This window comes from Chlamydotis macqueenii, chromosome 9, assembly GCF_036417535.1.
Source record: "Chlamydotis macqueenii isolate bChlMac1 chromosome 9, bChlMac1.mat, whole genome shotgun sequence".
Classification (NCBI taxonomy): Eukaryota; Metazoa; Chordata; class Aves; order Otidiformes; family Otididae; genus Chlamydotis; species Chlamydotis macqueenii.
The window spans coordinates 11,356,346-11,372,901 of record NC_141564.1 but is presented as its reverse complement, the minus strand read 5'-3'; the positions used below and the strand labels follow the sequence as shown (position 1 = coordinate 11,372,901).

At 35.1% G+C, this 16,556-nt stretch overlaps 1 protein-coding gene across 1 annotated transcript in view; it reads left to right on the top strand.

Moving 5' to 3' along the window:
- ATR (ATR checkpoint kinase) overlaps positions 1-16,556 on the top strand; it is a 37,079-nt gene that overhangs the window by 3,278 nt on the left and 17,245 nt on the right. Inside the window, exons 4-23 of the mRNA XM_086754792.1 lie at positions 379-573; positions 790-1,016; positions 1,842-1,994; positions 2,147-2,345; positions 2,960-3,216; positions 3,654-3,844; positions 3,953-4,053; positions 4,375-4,546; positions 5,244-5,411; positions 6,293-6,487; positions 6,839-7,024; positions 7,518-7,610; positions 9,077-9,207; positions 9,393-9,536; positions 10,745-10,838; positions 11,573-11,698; positions 13,181-13,387; positions 13,589-13,702; positions 14,593-14,708; positions 15,614-15,734. Coding sequence (XP_086610918.1) covers positions 379-573; positions 790-1,016; positions 1,842-1,994; positions 2,147-2,345; positions 2,960-3,216; positions 3,654-3,844; positions 3,953-4,053; positions 4,375-4,546; positions 5,244-5,411; positions 6,293-6,487; positions 6,839-7,024; positions 7,518-7,610; positions 9,077-9,207; positions 9,393-9,536; positions 10,745-10,838; positions 11,573-11,698; positions 13,181-13,387; positions 13,589-13,702; positions 14,593-14,708; positions 15,614-15,734 — 3,190 coding nt within the window. The remainder of the gene's footprint in view (positions 1-378; positions 574-789; positions 1,017-1,841; positions 1,995-2,146; positions 2,346-2,959; positions 3,217-3,653; positions 3,845-3,952; positions 4,054-4,374; positions 4,547-5,243; positions 5,412-6,292; positions 6,488-6,838; positions 7,025-7,517; positions 7,611-9,076; positions 9,208-9,392; positions 9,537-10,744; positions 10,839-11,572; positions 11,699-13,180; positions 13,388-13,588; positions 13,703-14,592; positions 14,709-15,613; positions 15,735-16,556) is intronic.

Genomic DNA, 16,556 nt, shown 5'->3' with positions numbered 1-16,556 from the left:
CTTTTTCCATAACCTTCTGAGAGACTGAGGTTAGGCTGGCAGGCATCTAGTTCCTTGGATCCTCTTTTTTGCCTTTCTTGAAGATGGGTGTAACATCTACCTTTTTATAGTCATCAGGAGCCACTCGGGTCACCATGACCTTCCAAGGATTGTAGAGGTATACCTTTGTAGCCTTTCAAATAAGTCTGATTTGCATCATACTTAACTTCAGAGCTAGTATCTTGTTCTCCCAAAGAGCACATTTAAGCTAAAGCTTCATTTGATATTTTCCTAATCCGATATCCAGCAACTCTGTTTTTGCTATGATGATTTATCTTTTCTGGAAAAAAAAAAAAAAAAAACCTGTGTTGGAAAATAATTAATATCATCAAATTACAGACCTAATCCTGTAGACATGAAATTGAAGAGCACTCTGTGGAATGCCATCGCAAAGAAAGCTGCATCGTTAATATTTACCCTTGAGAAAGAAATTCTAACAGCCGATGTTCTTCAGACTGTAGAAGGGATTGCTGTGATTCTGCGACTAGCTGCTTTGTGCATAGTTCATTGTTCTCCTCCAAGAAGTTCTAACAGGTAAAGGTACCGAGGTGAAACTGTGAGATGAGTAGTTTCTTGTAACTGTTATTATGATTTGTGTAATGACTTCAATGCTTGTCCATGTATCAGGACAGGTTTTGGATAATTCCTGTGTATTATGAAGTACATTTTCATAGTAACTTTGCTTACAAGCAATACAATATTAAATGTTTTTAGTCTGTTATGTTGATCATATGGTTTTTATTTTAACAGTATAGATCATAAAGTAACTCATCCGTGTGTCTCTGACACATGTAAGATCACTCCGAGCTCATCAGATTCAGTGATGAATATACAGTTCACATGGATTTCCTCTGATTTTATCACAAGACTAGTGAAAGTCTGCAGAAACCTGTTAGAGACTGCTACACAGATTGTTAATCTGGAACAAGTGATTGACAGAACAGTGAAAATCTTTGATGCTTTGCTGTATGCACAAGGTGAGAAATCCTTTATACTAGCATGTGTTTATTGGATTTGTAAATTAGGAATGCATCTGACTAAACTGATCTCTTGTGGTAGCTCTTATGTTAGAACTCCTGTTCCTGTACAGAAAAAAAAGTTTGAATTAAAAAAAAGCATTGTTTTCTGTTTAGAGAGCTTCCTTTGCATTCGTTGTTGAACATAATTTACTAGTCTTTGTTTGTACTTCTGTTGATTTTTATCTGAGCAAAACACTACACAGTAACAGTGAATATGCATAAGAAAGAAGTGAACTTCTAGCAATTTTTTTTTTAAAACACGCAGAGGTAGCATGCCTTGCTGTCTCTGTTTTGCTCAAAGATTTCAAAGCTTCTGACCAGCTTCAGCAGATGTGTCATGCAGAAAACAAACCAAAGATATTAAGTACTTGCATGTTTCTTTAAAAGTAGCTAGTAGAATGGAGGACAGACTCTACTAAGACTAATGTGTCATTATATAAGTTCAGCTTACTAGTTGTTCCAAAGTCTACCTGAGAGTCTTTCTACAAATCCAGAGATACTGAAGTTCTGTTCATTCTGCTGTTTATGTATTACGTGCTGTCAACTGTTTAATGAAATTTTTAGATTATTTTGATGTAGCACTACATCATTTATTATTATATGTCTAAAATGTAGGATATCAACATGTGGGAATAGTGAAACTAATCTTTGTTGATAAAAAAAATAACATTTTGTAGCAAATTAAGGACATCAAAAGTGCATCTGTCTTATAAACTTATAAATACAAAGCTCTGAAATGATCAGACTTTTTGTTTGGTTCGGTTTGTTTTTTTCCCCCCCTAGTGAAAATTCCACTGAGTGATCAGATCCTTGGTAACTTATGTGGATTGCTATCTCTGCCCTGGATTTTCAGACATCCTGACGATCCTTCTTTTAAGCCATCTGCTTTTGGCTTCAATCCTCTAGTTTTGAGTCAAAAAACTGCACAGAGTTTCTGTAAGTATGTTAAAGTGTATAAAAGTTAATGTATCTCTGGAATTATTGTTCTGAAGTAAAATTTTCTTTGCCCTCTTACGATGATTGATGAAATTAAAAGTTTAAATCAAGTAATTATCTGCTTTATTTTGTTCGCTTTTTTTTCTTTTTAGCACCCCAAACTGAGTCACACTGTGTGTTCCTTCTGTCTCTTTTCCCAAGAAACATTTGTCTGGATTGGAGAAAATCCATTTATCATTGGGCATTACAAAGTCCTCATGAAGTAATTCGGGCTACTTGTGTTAAAGGATTCTCTCTCCTGCTTCATCCACCAAGTGTACAGTCCTGCAGTATGATTCCCAAGGCTCTTTTGTATGTATTAATTCTGCTTTTCAGTCTTCATGCAAGAAGAGAAGCGGACAAATAAAAAAATGTAGTATAAGCATGAAAATAAATATTTATTTCTGTTTTATCCAGAATTTGCTAGATCTCAATTTCAGAAATCATAAGGTGTTAGCAGGATAGGTGTAAGTGACGATATATGTATGATAGAATAGCGTTTGCTTACAATATCAGTACACAAGTTGCTTTGCTAGTTGAAGACTTCATTTCTAATTAACAAATTTAAACTAAGGAGGAGAAAGGAGATGCCTTTGCCAGTTAAATATATGTGATATTTGTCCGTATGTCTCTTAAATTTTTTCCAATTTCTCTGCCTTTTGTATATATGTCTTGGTGCATTCTGTCCTATTGTGTCTGGTCTTCAGTTTCTTTATAACATGCCAGACTCACCATGCCCAGTGCTAGTTCAAGCATTTAATAGAACTTGAGGGTAATCTGAAAAGGAAAAAGATAATTTAATGAGATAGATCCTTAAATTTTCCTAATAGTACTTTTAGTATAATTAGAGAATTCAAACAATGTGGAAATACAAATTTCTAGGTAAATGATCTGTTAAAATGGTTTCACTTTTGGTTCTATTTCAGAAATCAAATCAACGATGAATCTGAGCTAGTCAAGGAGGCTTGCGCTGCTATAGTTGGGAAATTATCTTGCTGTCTTTCTGGTACATTCAGTGTACAACCTTCCCTAGCAGATGCTGCTATTAAGCATTTAACTTGTGATATTTTATGTAGCAGCCTTACTGTGACTTCTCATGAAAAAATTTGTTCTGTGCAAGCCTCTGTTTTCAAGCCATTTCTTACTCTCCTTGAGAACAAAGTATCCAGTTCAGTAAAGCAAGGTAGGTGACTTTACCTTTATTAACATTTTGTACTTCTCTATAAGGTACTGCATCACTACTTCTGTACCTTGCTCCATTTCTTTTTTCCTGTGGTGGTGTGTTTTGATTTTGTTTTGTTTTGTTTTTTTTTAATAGCTATAGTAGTGCTTGAAATGTTGTATTTCAGTTGATATCACTGCTAATGTTTGATGTTGTCGTTTATATTCTTTTTAAACTACTTCGGTTTAATTTTGGTCTATGGCTATATCTAGAAATGTAATACTTGATAAAATCTGAATTTTAAATAACTTGTCTGGTTTGACAGTATTTACTCTTTTGTTAAAAGATGTAGTATGCTTAATGACTTACTTGCATCACTGTTTTATACAGTTCAATAGATTTTAAAAAAAAAAAATTAAAATATATTTTCCTTTTCTCCTCCAACCTATGCCACCCAGCATTTATAGAAAATATACCTCATCTTTGCAAACATCTGGATTTTAACACTGATGAGTCCAGTGTGAAGACTCTTGTTGGTTCTTTATTAAATCTAATGGAAGATCCAGACAAATATGTCAGAGTAGCTTTCAGTGACTGCATAAAAAACATACTGGAATCCTTAGACTCTGAAGAAGGATTCATAAAAGAGGTGAATTCATATTTATTTTTTGTTATTTTTCCTAACTTACTATGGTTTTTGTTTCACTAATGTCAAACACTCTAAAATTATTTTTTGTTTTGTTTCCATGTGTTGCAGCTGTTTGTTTCAAGAATGAAAGAAGCCTATACAAATGCCAAAATATCAAGAAATAATGAGCTTAAAGATACCTTGATTCTCACGACAGGAGATATTGGAAGGTTTTTTTAATTGTATCTTGAAAATTGCAAAGTAGTGACAGTTTGTGATGCAAAGTAACTTTTTGTTGAAGTGTAAATGTAAATTTAAATTACTTGTTTCAAGGTCAGCCTTTGTCCAGAGTCCCTTGCAACTGTTGTAAGCTATTGGTTCATATGGAATGTTCCTAATTTTCTTCTGCTCTGTCAGAGGAAGTACAGATAAGCTATGCAAATACAATGAGTCATCTTTGTATTATGGTAATTGTTTATTCTCAAGTCATTTTATTGATGCAACAATTATTTTTTCCATTTTAATTCATTTTCGTCTGCTTACTTTGTAAGGGCATCAAAAGGAGATTTGGTACCGTTTGCCCTCTTGCATTTGTTACACTGTTTGTTGTCGAAGTCAGCTTCTGTGGCTGGAGCAGCATACACAGAAATTCGATCCCTGGCGGCAGCTAAGTCCATAAAACTGCAAGCTTTTTTCAGTCAGTACAAGAAGCCTATCTGTCAGGTAAAAAGAAAAGAGTTGGTGGTTTAGAAAGGGATACGTTTAGGTTCTTTTTGTGTGCTTTGGAAATGGTAGTAAAGGTAAAAACTTACAAGATTTTACGAGGTGAAATATCATAGGACGAGAAAGAAATGATTTAAAAAAACAAAACAAAAAAACCTCTGAATGTTTACCCTCCTGAAAAACATTCAGGAAGGAATGGGAAGTCTTGGACTTTGTCATGGTCTTCTCCCCTCAACAGTATTGCTTTTTTTTTTTTTTATTCCCTAGATGCTGTCATTCTGAAATAGAACTACATAGTTTCTTGCATTATGTGGTACCATTGCCACAAGGGGCTATCATTTAAAATTGGAATTGTAGTCAACGTTTTATAGGCATAATACTGACGTGATAGGTTTGTTCTTTTGATATAGCCATTACCTAAAGACAGAAGTTCTGTTTAAAATAAAATTATGAAAAGCAGACTTTCCTAATTTTGAATATTTTTTTAATAATGCAATGTCTGAATCCAAGGTTGCAAAATTAAATACAGTTGTTAAGTGGATGATAATCCAGTCCTGCGCAAAGTAATAATCACAGATCTATGCGCAATAAAAAAGAAACAAACAGATGCATAGGAAGAGGAGTGAAACTCTTGTGGTTTTTTTTAGGGCGTGAAAAAGGGGAAAATACTACTAAATATGTATTTCTTCATGCTTAGTTTCTAGTGGAATCCCTGCACTCCAGCCAGATGGCAGCATTGAGCGTTCCATGCCAGGGTCACGAGCTACAGAAACACACGGCTGTTCACCAGAGGGAAATGGCTCTGGACATGTTATCCGAGATTGCCAATGTATTTGATTTTCCTGATCTAAATCGCTTTCTCTCAGTAAGTTGCTCAGTCCTTCCTTTTTTGTATGTGTGTGTGCTTGTGGATTTCTGTTTTAGACCACAATTTTTCTGTGAATGTCACAGATCTGATTTTTTTTTTTCTCTACTTGCTGTTGTTTGTTATGATATAGAATATTTAGGGATTGCTGCAACTGGGAGCTCAAATACAGAGGAGGAGTTCTATCGAAGAGTTACAGTGATGGCTACAGTGCTAATTCAAGTATGATGGCTGACAAGCTAACTAAAGTCTAGAGTACTCATTTAGTAAATTTATATTAAAGATTTAGTGCACTTGGAGGGATTCTTCCTAAGCTGGGATTTTTGTATGATGTCTGCTTTCTTTTTTCAAGTGAAGAAAGCTGTTGTTCTGTGGATAGATATCTTCCTGATCTGGTTAGATTCCTGTTTTACTTGAGACCTAAGTAGCTTCATCTGCATACATGTATTTAGTTTGTTGGTAGACAGGAAATGCACAACTGTTAAGTAAGCAGTGTTCTAGTTGACTGGTAGGTTGGGGGAGTGTTGTTGTGGGGCTGTTTGGTTTTTTTTGTTTGTTTTGTTTTTTCTTTTAAAATTTCCTTTTGTGGAGAATCTGGATGGACACAAAAAATGCTAGCTCACTTTTTGTTTGCGTGTTTCTCAGTGTGGATTAGATGAAGCACCTCCTTAAGTAACTATTTTTTTTTTAATTTGTATTTTTACTAGGTATTTCCATGTTACTAAAATTCTTCTTTGTTCATACCTATGGTAATACATATGACCAGAGATGTGTATTGTTGTACTCACACAAATGGGACAAAGCCAAACCCTGGGTTTTAGTAAGGCTTTTTGTTTGGTTGGTTTTGTTTTTTCCATTAAGTGTTGTTCTTAATTTACCAGCGGACCCTACAAGTTTTGCTTCCTGACCTTGCAGCCAAGGCTAGTCCTGCAGCCTCCGCACTTATTCGAACCATAGCAAAACAGTTGAATGTAAATAGAAGAGAGATTTTAATCAATAACTTCAAGTACATCTTCTCTCATTTGGTCTGTTCCTGCTCCAAGGATGAGCTTGAGCGGGCGCTTCATTATCTCAAGGTAAATTGACATTTCCTCTATTATACATACAGATTAGGAGCAACAATTGATCCATAGTGAGCTTTCTGCTTTATTTAAGTCAAGGTGTTGCAAAGCATGGGTGGAAAAATTGTATATGCAGAAGTTTTGTTGTTGGTATTTATCATCTCTTCCATTGGCTCTGAGGAACTGTTGTAAGATATTTTGGGAACTTAAAAACACTAAAAACTTGATTTGTCCAATATTGAGATGATGGGAAGCTTTTTCTTTGATGTCTATGGTAAATTAACCAGAGTCCAATGCTTCCTGTCACTCGGTGTGCTAGATTGTGATGAAATTAAGACGTGGTTTCTGTTTGCTATTTGATTATAGAACGAGACTGAAATAGAACTGGGCAGCTTGCTGAGACAGGATTACCAGGGACTGCATAATGAATTATTGTTGCGTATAGGAGAGCATTATCAACAAGTCTTCAATGGTTTGTCAATATTGGCTTCATTTGCATCTCATGATGATCCCTATCAGGGGCCTAGAGAAATAACGTCACCTGAACAAATGGTAAGGACATGAAAGTGTTCATGTTGTGTCTTGTTCAATTTTTTTTTTTTTTTTTCCCTCCAGTCTGAGAGTGAAGACAATTTAACATTCTCTGAACATCACTTATTCAAGGCAAAAAGCGGAGGAAAGGCTGGTGTTTCACATTAAGTGTTCCTGTAATAGGGAGATACATACCAAGTATGCATTAAAAAAAGAAAAGAAAAAAAAAAAAACAAACCTGTCCAAACAAACAACCCCTCCCCTACCTCCAACCTCAAAATCCTACCGCAACAAAAAGTCACACAGCCTAGTAAGAGTGTCTTTCATTAACACTGATATTTCTTAAGGAGCAGTGTATGTATTTGGGATTCTTGTCATTTGTCTTTCAGAATTAGCATTTCATACTTGCTAAGCTTAAAAAAAAAATAAAAATGTGTTAATAGTGAGATTATTTGGGTTTTTTACTTTTTTTTTTTCTCTTCTTTTTTTTTTTTTTTTTTGCCTCCCTCCACAGGCTGATTATCTGCAACCTAAATTGCTTGGTATCTTGGCTTTTTTTAACATGCAGTTACTGAGTTCCAGTGTTGGCATTGAAGATAAAAAAATGGTGCGTAAACTTAATTTTTAATATTAAAACTAAGATAAGCAAGGACTATTTCAGTATTCCAGGCTTACTATGTCCTTGTGCAACTGACATTGAAGTCTCAGATACTAAGGTTCCCACATGATTCTTGAAAACCTGTGCTCTCACTGTGGGTAGGACCTCTGTGTAAGCTCAGAAGTTTTTGTTTCTTTTTGTTTAATGGTCAGCTAATGTACGTATTTCAGTCATACATGGTATATGTAACAAATCAGTCAACCAGTAATTGTAGAGGAGGAATCCAAGTGTATGTGAAGGAAACAAAGTGGAAGATGAGGGACTATGGGAGAAAACTGGAGTTATTGCAGGGAAGAGGGTTATAAGGGCACCAAAGGGCAAAGCTAAAGAATGTAAGATGCAAATACAAGAGAAAATAGGCTTTGTTGGTTTTGCTTCTCACAGAACAGCTCCTTTCAACTTTGCAGTAGAGAACATTTAGCGAAATTAGAGCTCACAACTTGAGATCAAGTCTGAAAATTCTGCTCTGCTGAGGCAGTGCTTCTAACCATGAGATAGGCCTTTTAGCCACCTCATAGAGGTAGCACGGATTATTTCTGTAAGGAATTTCTCAGTGCTAGAATATATATAACCTTTGCATTGATGAACTGTGTTTTCTCTGGTGTTCTTTCAAGCTTTTTGCTTTTCAGATATTCATGTTAAGATGCTGTCATTTTCATAGCCCTATGTCTTCACACTTTTTGAATTTCTTAATTTGTATAGCATTTCTTCTGCTGCACCTCCTATTGTTTCTATATTTTCTTATTCTGTTTTTTGTTCTTGGCGAGTTTCCCCTTCCATGACCTTTCCTCAAGCTCAGGTTTCTTCCTGTGTTACTGATCTGTCATGCTGGATGTCGTACTACCTTTGGTACAGTGTCACTGTGACTGAAATACCTACTTTTTCTGCATCTCAGTATTTCTCGTCTTTCATCAGTCCCAGTGACAACTGAGCTTATTACCTGTTCCGTAAAGCTACCAATCACTTCTGCCAGAAGTTGTCTGTCAATTCTGTTGGTGGTTTTTGTGGGTTTTTTTTTGTTGTTGTGTTATTTTTTTTTTCTTTTAATGCAAATTACTTTGGCTTTTAAATATATTTTTTAAATATACTTCTAAAACCTGCTTTTTGCAGCTTCTAAACCTTTGGACATGTGGTCAATCATGTCTTATAATAGACTTCTATAACTGTGAACTCCTTTGGTGTCCACAGTTCTTCCCTTATCAACAGCTTAAGTAAAGACTTTTTTGTCTTGTCGTTATGGATCCCCTTTCATTCTCTTCTGACCCCCAAATTCTTTACTGAAACATCAAACTGAATTTCATGTCTTACAGGGTATGATTTCTTAAGCCAGGATAGCTTGATTTTATTAGAATATATGGCTTGTTTATGTTTTACTGACTATCTAATACACTAAAATGGCTTTTCTCTATGTCTAGGCTTTAAACAGTCTTATGTCTTTAATGAAGCTCATGGGTCCCAAACACATCAGTTCAGTAAGAGTGAAGATGATGACTACGCTGAGAACAGCTCTAAGATACAAGGATGACTTTCCAGAACTGTGTTGCAGGTGAAGTGATAGTGTGCCCAAACAGTGACATACCGGCTGTTTCTGTCCTTGAATACACTGTTTTGTTTTGTTCTACAGTACAAAGAGCTGAAATAACTTAAAATGCTTCTCATGACTCTCCTAAAATGTCTTTATGAAGAGAAGAATCATTGATGACTATTATTTTGTTGTCTTTCCTTGTTTAGAGCCTGGGATTGTTTTGTTCGAAGTCTGGACCACTCATACCTTGGCTCCTTGCTTAGTCATGTGATAGTAGCATTGCTGCCACTTATACATATCCAGCCAAAGGAAACTACAGCAGTATTTTACTTTCTCATAGTTGAGAACAGGTACCGTAAAAAATATTTTCAGTTACATGAATTAAATCATGTAATAAGGTTGGGGATAACCCTGAATTAAAGTTGTCCAGCACTGAGATGAGAAAACTTATTTTTCTGCAAAATAGTACATTGTTCTATAAAATTCCCACTTCTCTAAATTGCAATGAGATTTTGAAATTTGTCAAGTGATAGCCGCATCAGAAAAGGTGTTTTTATATTGTCTTTATAAAAATATGTGATGCTATGGCCAAGCTACAACCTATTCAGACACTCCCCCCTGCCAGATTTTCTGATTCTGCGTTTTTTTCTGCTGGTGTAGAAAATGTCTTCCCTCTACAGAGCATATAGACAGAATAACGAGGGAAGTATACAGAACTTGAAATAGAGAAGAAATTAGTTCTGTATTTGTTTCTTTCTATAATTAAAGTTCTAGTTATGAAGTGCACAGAATTTAATGTGGAGTAGGATTTAATGGATCCTCTTCACAAGTGGTCACACCAGCTGAAAGTAAAACCAAAGTCTAATACAAGAGTTTTCGTCATTTAACCTTTTTGAAGACAGTGTTGAGTCTTAATTATTGTATGTTTTGTAGCTTGAATTATTATTTTTTTTAGGATGGTGGTAGTTTATATCCTGATTATTTTTGTTGGATTTTCTTTTTTTCTTGCACTGTATCATACCAACAGTATTCAAAATAAAAGGTGACAATGGGAATAATAGGCTCTTGTAGAAGCCCATAGTAGAAGAATTGAAAGAGATTCCTTCATGTTAAGAACACAGAATTCTTTTCTTGGTTGTGTGTTTTCTTATGAGGAAAACAGGAACTGGATTCACATCAAATGGGGTTATTCTCCCTCTTTGGCCAGTGTGCAAAATAAGGAAAGCCAAACCTGGTAGAGATGAATGATGACTCTGAAAGCTTTGGAAAGAGCTGTCTTTAAAAGATAAAGCAGTATAAAGTATAGAGGAGGAATACCTGTCATGCTTAGTTGAGTAACAAAGAGAAGCAAATGGTTTCATATGTGTACTTAATTAGATTTTTAAAATCACGTGATTTACTTTTTCCTGCTTTTCAAGCCTCTGTTCTTCTAGTGATTACATTTAACTGCTTTCTTTTGATGGATTTTAAAGATTTTTCCAATCCAACTAATGTTTGCTATGTTCTTTGCAATGTTGTTTTGTGGTTGTTTTTTTGTTTTTTTTTTTTTAACTATTAGGGATGCAGTACGAGACTTCTTACATGAAATATATTTCCTGCCTGACCTTCCAGAATTGAAAGAAATTCAGGTTGTCCTTCAGGAATACAGAAAGGTACAACTTCTTCTATGTATTTGTTTGTTTTTAATGCATCAAATGAATTCTTGACAAGTGAGGAAAACATATAAATTTTATTGTTAAGCAGAAATAGTATTTTTCTGCTCCCACAACAAAACAGAATTTGTGTGTTGCAGGAATACTTTGAAGCAGGTTCTTATTCTTCTTTAGGAATGAAATATGCTCATGTTTAACATGCTTCTTTCTGTAGCATCTCCTAACACGTGATTTTTCATCTTTTTGAGACTATAAGAGCAGTATTAGCGATGGAATGAGTGTGTTACAAGATAAGATACTTTTAATTTGATCCCTCTTCTGTATTGTCTTTAAAGGTAACGAAATTTGTCTATTTTTTAGGAGTACTCTATGGTCCATTTCTTTTGCTTTCCTTCAGAGTGCTTAGGTAATAGATGGGAATTAGTAATTATTTAGTGGAAATGAGATAACAAAAGTAAAAATTAATTTGATTTTAGATAATGCGGTGCTCAAAGCAAAGCATTTTCTGATTTAGTCATTTTTATTTACCCTATAATTATATATACACAAAAGTGTAAATATAGAACCTTTTTGAGGAAAACATTTGAAAAATAGACAGTGGTGTATGGATACAGCTGAGAATGTAGGCAGAAAGGTAGTTGTTTGTATATGTTCTCACTTGTGTTCTTTGAGATGCTACTTAACCGTGTTCCTGTTATGTTTACCTTGAACTTCTTATGTCATGTCTTGTTCAGGAATCCTCTAAAAGCACTGACTTGCAGACAACACTGCAGCTGTCTATGAGAGCTATTCAGCATGAGAATGTGGATGTTCGTATTCATGCACTTACCAGCCTGAAAGAAACATTATATAGAAATCAGGTATGGAAAACTTCTTTCAGTAGAATTAAAGTAAATTCAGTAAATCAAAGTAGCACCTGTATGAACAGCCTAAAACTCCTTACTGTTACTGGGTGTTCACGTGAACTGTGTTATCCTCCTCAACTTATTAAGCTAGCCATTTCTTTATATAATGGAGAGAAGGGATTCATTTTCATTGTGTCTTCTTGTAAGAAGACTTTCAAACCCTCCTAATCTGTGTGATGCTGATTCAGCAAGGCTAGTGGTATATTTCTTATCTTTTTCAACTCTGAGGAAAGATGCATCTAAGAAGTGCATTTCAGCAATCTGTTGTGTGGGCTTGTTCTCCCTTAGAACATGTATGGCTTTTGCATCAGGAGACATTCCATTAAAACCAACGGTTTTTATATGAAAGAATTAAGATGTGTGTAACCACCTTGATTTTTCTCTTCCTTTTTTGCCTTCCACCCTCAAAAATGTGAATCCATTGATCGTATTCCAAAAAATTTTGTAACCACGTACAAGTCGCAAAGATACTGCTTTACAAATCAGTGTGGTTATTAGCCCAGAGGGGTGTATGTGACTTATTTAAACAGAGAAGTTTAAGAAGCCTTAGTAACCATAAGATTGTGGGACACTCTTCAGTCAGCCATTTAAAAAAAAACGTAGCTAAAAGAACAAGCCATCATTGTGTATATTCTGGCCAATCAGTAATTCTGGCAGCTGAGGTCAGCAAAATCTTGTCATGTCTTGCTTAGTTAGAAGTCTAGCAAAATAATTGAGGCAAATCAAACTTAATTAGTTCCACAGCTTGCGGAGCTATTTGCTCTTTTATGTTGGCTGTGGTTTCAGTTTTCATTAAACATAACAATGGCGAACATCTTCACATTATTAAGAGAAATTTTTCTATGTATTTGGCCTAAATGTGGAACTGGAGAATAAATTTGGGCCAACATGAAGAAGAAAGGAAATCCAATTAACGTGATGGGCATTTATTAAAGGACTTGAAACCCTGAGCTTTGTAGGACTGAGAGTGAATAAATGGCCCACAAATGGGAAATAATAAAGATACAAATGGCAGTGAAGCCAGAAGGTATGAGAACAGCTGCATGAAAGAAATTGAAGTATCGGAGTACATGAAGAAAAGGGACAGATAAGTGAAAACGGTAATGTAGAAAAGAAGAGAGGTTCTTAGTAAGACAAGGAAAGAAAATGAAATTAGTAGAGAGGTGTATGATATTGAAATAGAGTATTGGTCATGACAGCATTATTAATTGAGGCCCAGATCCCTTATTCTTATTAATTTGTTTAGTCCTTCCTAGGGTAACAAGCAATTTAGGGCAATTGGGCTATAGTTACAAAATGGCAGTATTTAAATCACTAACCTAAAGTCATGAATAAATGAAATACAAAGTAAGAGTGAGTTCCAGATAGAAAATTTCTGAGATTATTTGCCGTAAACATGGTTGTAGAATAACTGATCTTTATTTTTCAACTTCCTAGGAAAAATTGATAAAGTATGTAACAGACAGTGAAACTGTGGAGCCAGTCATCTCCCAGTTGGTAACTGTTCTTCTAATCGGCTGCCAGGATGCAAATTCTCAAGCCCGATTACTTTGTGGAGAATGTTTAGGTGAACTGGGAGCTATAGATCCTGGCAGACTTGATTTTTCAACAAGTGAAACTCAAGGAAAACACTTTACATTTGTGGTAAGAAATATTGCTGTATTTAGCTTTAAGGGGTTTTTTAAGTACTTGGGAGCAGGGAACCTCTTATCTTTAGAAACTTTGAAAATCTATACTTGCTCTCTCATCAAAAGAGTTTAGAGTCAGGCTTCAAAGTGATTATTTAGAGATTAAAGATACAGCCATTACTGTTTTAATAAAAGTGGCATCTTGTTTGTGGTTGAGGCTGGTGTGGAGGATCCAAATTTTGCCTATGGATTATTAATGGAACTGACCAGGGCATTCCTCGCTTATGCGGATAATGTTCGTGCTCAGGATTCTGCAGCATATGCAATTCAGGTAAGATGTGTGGTTAAATCCTATTTTTTTCTTCGCAAATTATTTCCTATCATGCTGAACCTAAAATTATGCAATACAAATGTACATTTTGAAGTACATGTTTAAGTATTTGCAACTTTATCCTATACAGCTTTAAATTATAAGGTAAAAGATTATTCAGGATAGTGGCTGTTTTTATTTTTTAAATAAAAATTCACTTAGAATTCTGGGGAGTGGTCAAATACAAGATTTGTTTGCTTTTGTGTCATGACATTTTAGGAGAGATCTGATGTTTCAGAGGTAACTAATAGTCCATACTTAGTGATTCAAGGAGTAATCCTGAGACTGACTTAGAAATGGTACGGGTTCCGTAAGCAGAAATGAAAAGCACTAAGTATTCCTAAGAGGGTTTCTGTTTACACTTTTGAAAAGCAACTGAAAGTGAGCCTGCCTTTATTTTGAGACTCTAGTCTTTTGTGCTGGGTTGATAACTCCATGCTGGTTGGTTGCTTGGTTTGGTTTGTTGTTATTTAATATCTTTTGGAAAACTTCAGGACAATTCTTTGCTCCAGGAGAAAATAAGTAGCCCCGTGTAGTCAGTGGAATTAGTAAATTTCATTAGCTTCTAAGACTAATTTCTAGTCCTGATTTATTGGTAGATGTGAAGAATATGGGATAATGTGGTCCAAACACAAACTGGAGCATCTGAGGAATCAATATTTAGCTGAAATCAACACTGCCTAGTAGTAGGGAATTAACAATGTAGGATGAAAGATTTGCAGTTGTAATTTCTGAATTAACATTCTGTAATTTCTATCTCATTACTTCTGTATATGCACCAGGTTTTGTTACTATTGTGGTCATGAAATGTTTTCAGTGCTAACTTGGTCATGTAAAACATGCCTTTTCAGGAGTTATTGTCTATCTATGACTGTAGAGAGACAAACACTGACTGCCCAGGCTCCAGGCTTTGGAGGAGGTTTCCTGAGCACGTGCAGGAGATCCTGGAACCTCACTTAAATACACGGTATATGACAACTTAAGCAATTTCTTCTCATAACAGCTTTTAAAACTTTTTTTTTTCTCTCTAGGCTAGCAATAACTTCATTTAGTTTTGTGATTCTTACTCCTCTTCTTTGAAGAGTGATATGTGTATATAAAAAATTCAAATGAGGTCTTTCTACGTAAAGCTGAATTAGCGCTTCCTTTAATGTAATTCTCTAAATCAAATGAGCAAAATTCTGAGTCTATACTTTGCCCGGATCTGCCTGTTTGTCCCTACAGCATTGTCTTATACAATGTTTTGAAGCTTTTATTTCTGTTCTCTTTCCTCTGTACAAATTTTTGCTAGGATTTGAGTTTGTGCTCAAATCCATTAATATCCTCTTACTGCTGCCCTTTACAGAAGTAGGAGGAGCTCACTGGGTTTTAATTTTACTTTTTTATTTTGTTGAATTAATTATAAAAATCATGTAAAGAAAACTTCAAATTATATATGCACCTTAATTTGAAATAATCAACAGTGTTATCTTTCTGTTTCCTCATTGAGACTGTCATGCTCATCTGTGATAGGTTTTACCTTTGTAGAAAACAAACTTTTTAGCATTTCTTGGCTTTCACTTATGTTCTGAGTTTTTCCTGTCAAAAGCATAGTATTCAAATATTTATAAAACTGCCATAAAACCAATTTGAACAGCACTTTAAAGTATACTTAAAAATTGTGGTAACATATTAGGTTGTTTGTATTTCATCTTTCATTTTAAGAAGCTCTAGAGTACTGAAAGTATTTTCTTAATTCTTTTTTAGAAGATTCAAAAGGTGAAATCTAATACGAATCCAGTTAAAGAACTTCATAAATAACAATGTGCTATTGTTGTTTATTATATTATTTATAAAAGTTAGTTTTATTAAATGGATATTTTAAAATTACAGGTACAAGAGTTATCAAAAGGCTGTAAATTGGTCTAAGATGAAGAAGCCAATTTACTTAAGCAAATTAGGTGATAATTTTGCAGAATGGTCAGCAACTTGGGCAGGTTATCTTATAACAAAGGTAAGAGAATAAATCTGCTCTCTATATTTGTGTACACAACACAGTCCTTGAACTACATTTTGGTTTCTGAAAGTCAGGAATGGATGGGGCAATATGCCTATTCTCTATAGGCCTGTTAAAGCACGTACCTAAAGACTTCTTGCATCATCAAGGTAACCATGAACCCTTCCCCATCATTGTTGCTTCTTGGCTTGGCTTCACAAGCTTCAAAGCCAAAAGTCTAGGAAGTTTGCCCTTGTCCTGAGACTCTTATGTAGCTGAAGGCACTGACAAATGCTTCTGAAAAGTATCTGAAATGCTTTTCACGTTCTGAAACATGTATTTCGTTTCCTGATAGCTCTGCAGTCCCAGCACTTAAAAAGTACTTGTCTCTCTCTTCCTTTCCTTTCCCCTTTCTGACATTTAAGTGACCCACTGAAAATTTTGCTTCTGAATCAACCACTTTAAGAAGTTAATTTAATCACAATAGCTCAGTAGCTACACTGCCCTCTTTCCATTTCAGACAAAGAAGGATTGAATGTCTTCATAATTTCTTACTTGTTGCAGGCTTTTAAGGGCAGAAGGGAGGCTGAGTGCAGTAGTAGACTCTCAGCCTTAAAGTTTTTTCTATGGCCAGTGCAAGGTCACAATGGTGTAGAAAACATGGAAAAGCAGAACATGTAAGCAACGCTTGCCTGTCTTTGTGGTATCAGCAATCGATACATGTAATGGCAGCTGCCATCTGGCATCTCTGTTGCAGGTTTAAGTCTGATTAACCTTCTGTAGGAGAAAAGTATCTTAAAATTATTTGATGGAATAAAATTTGTATTTGAACAACAAAAA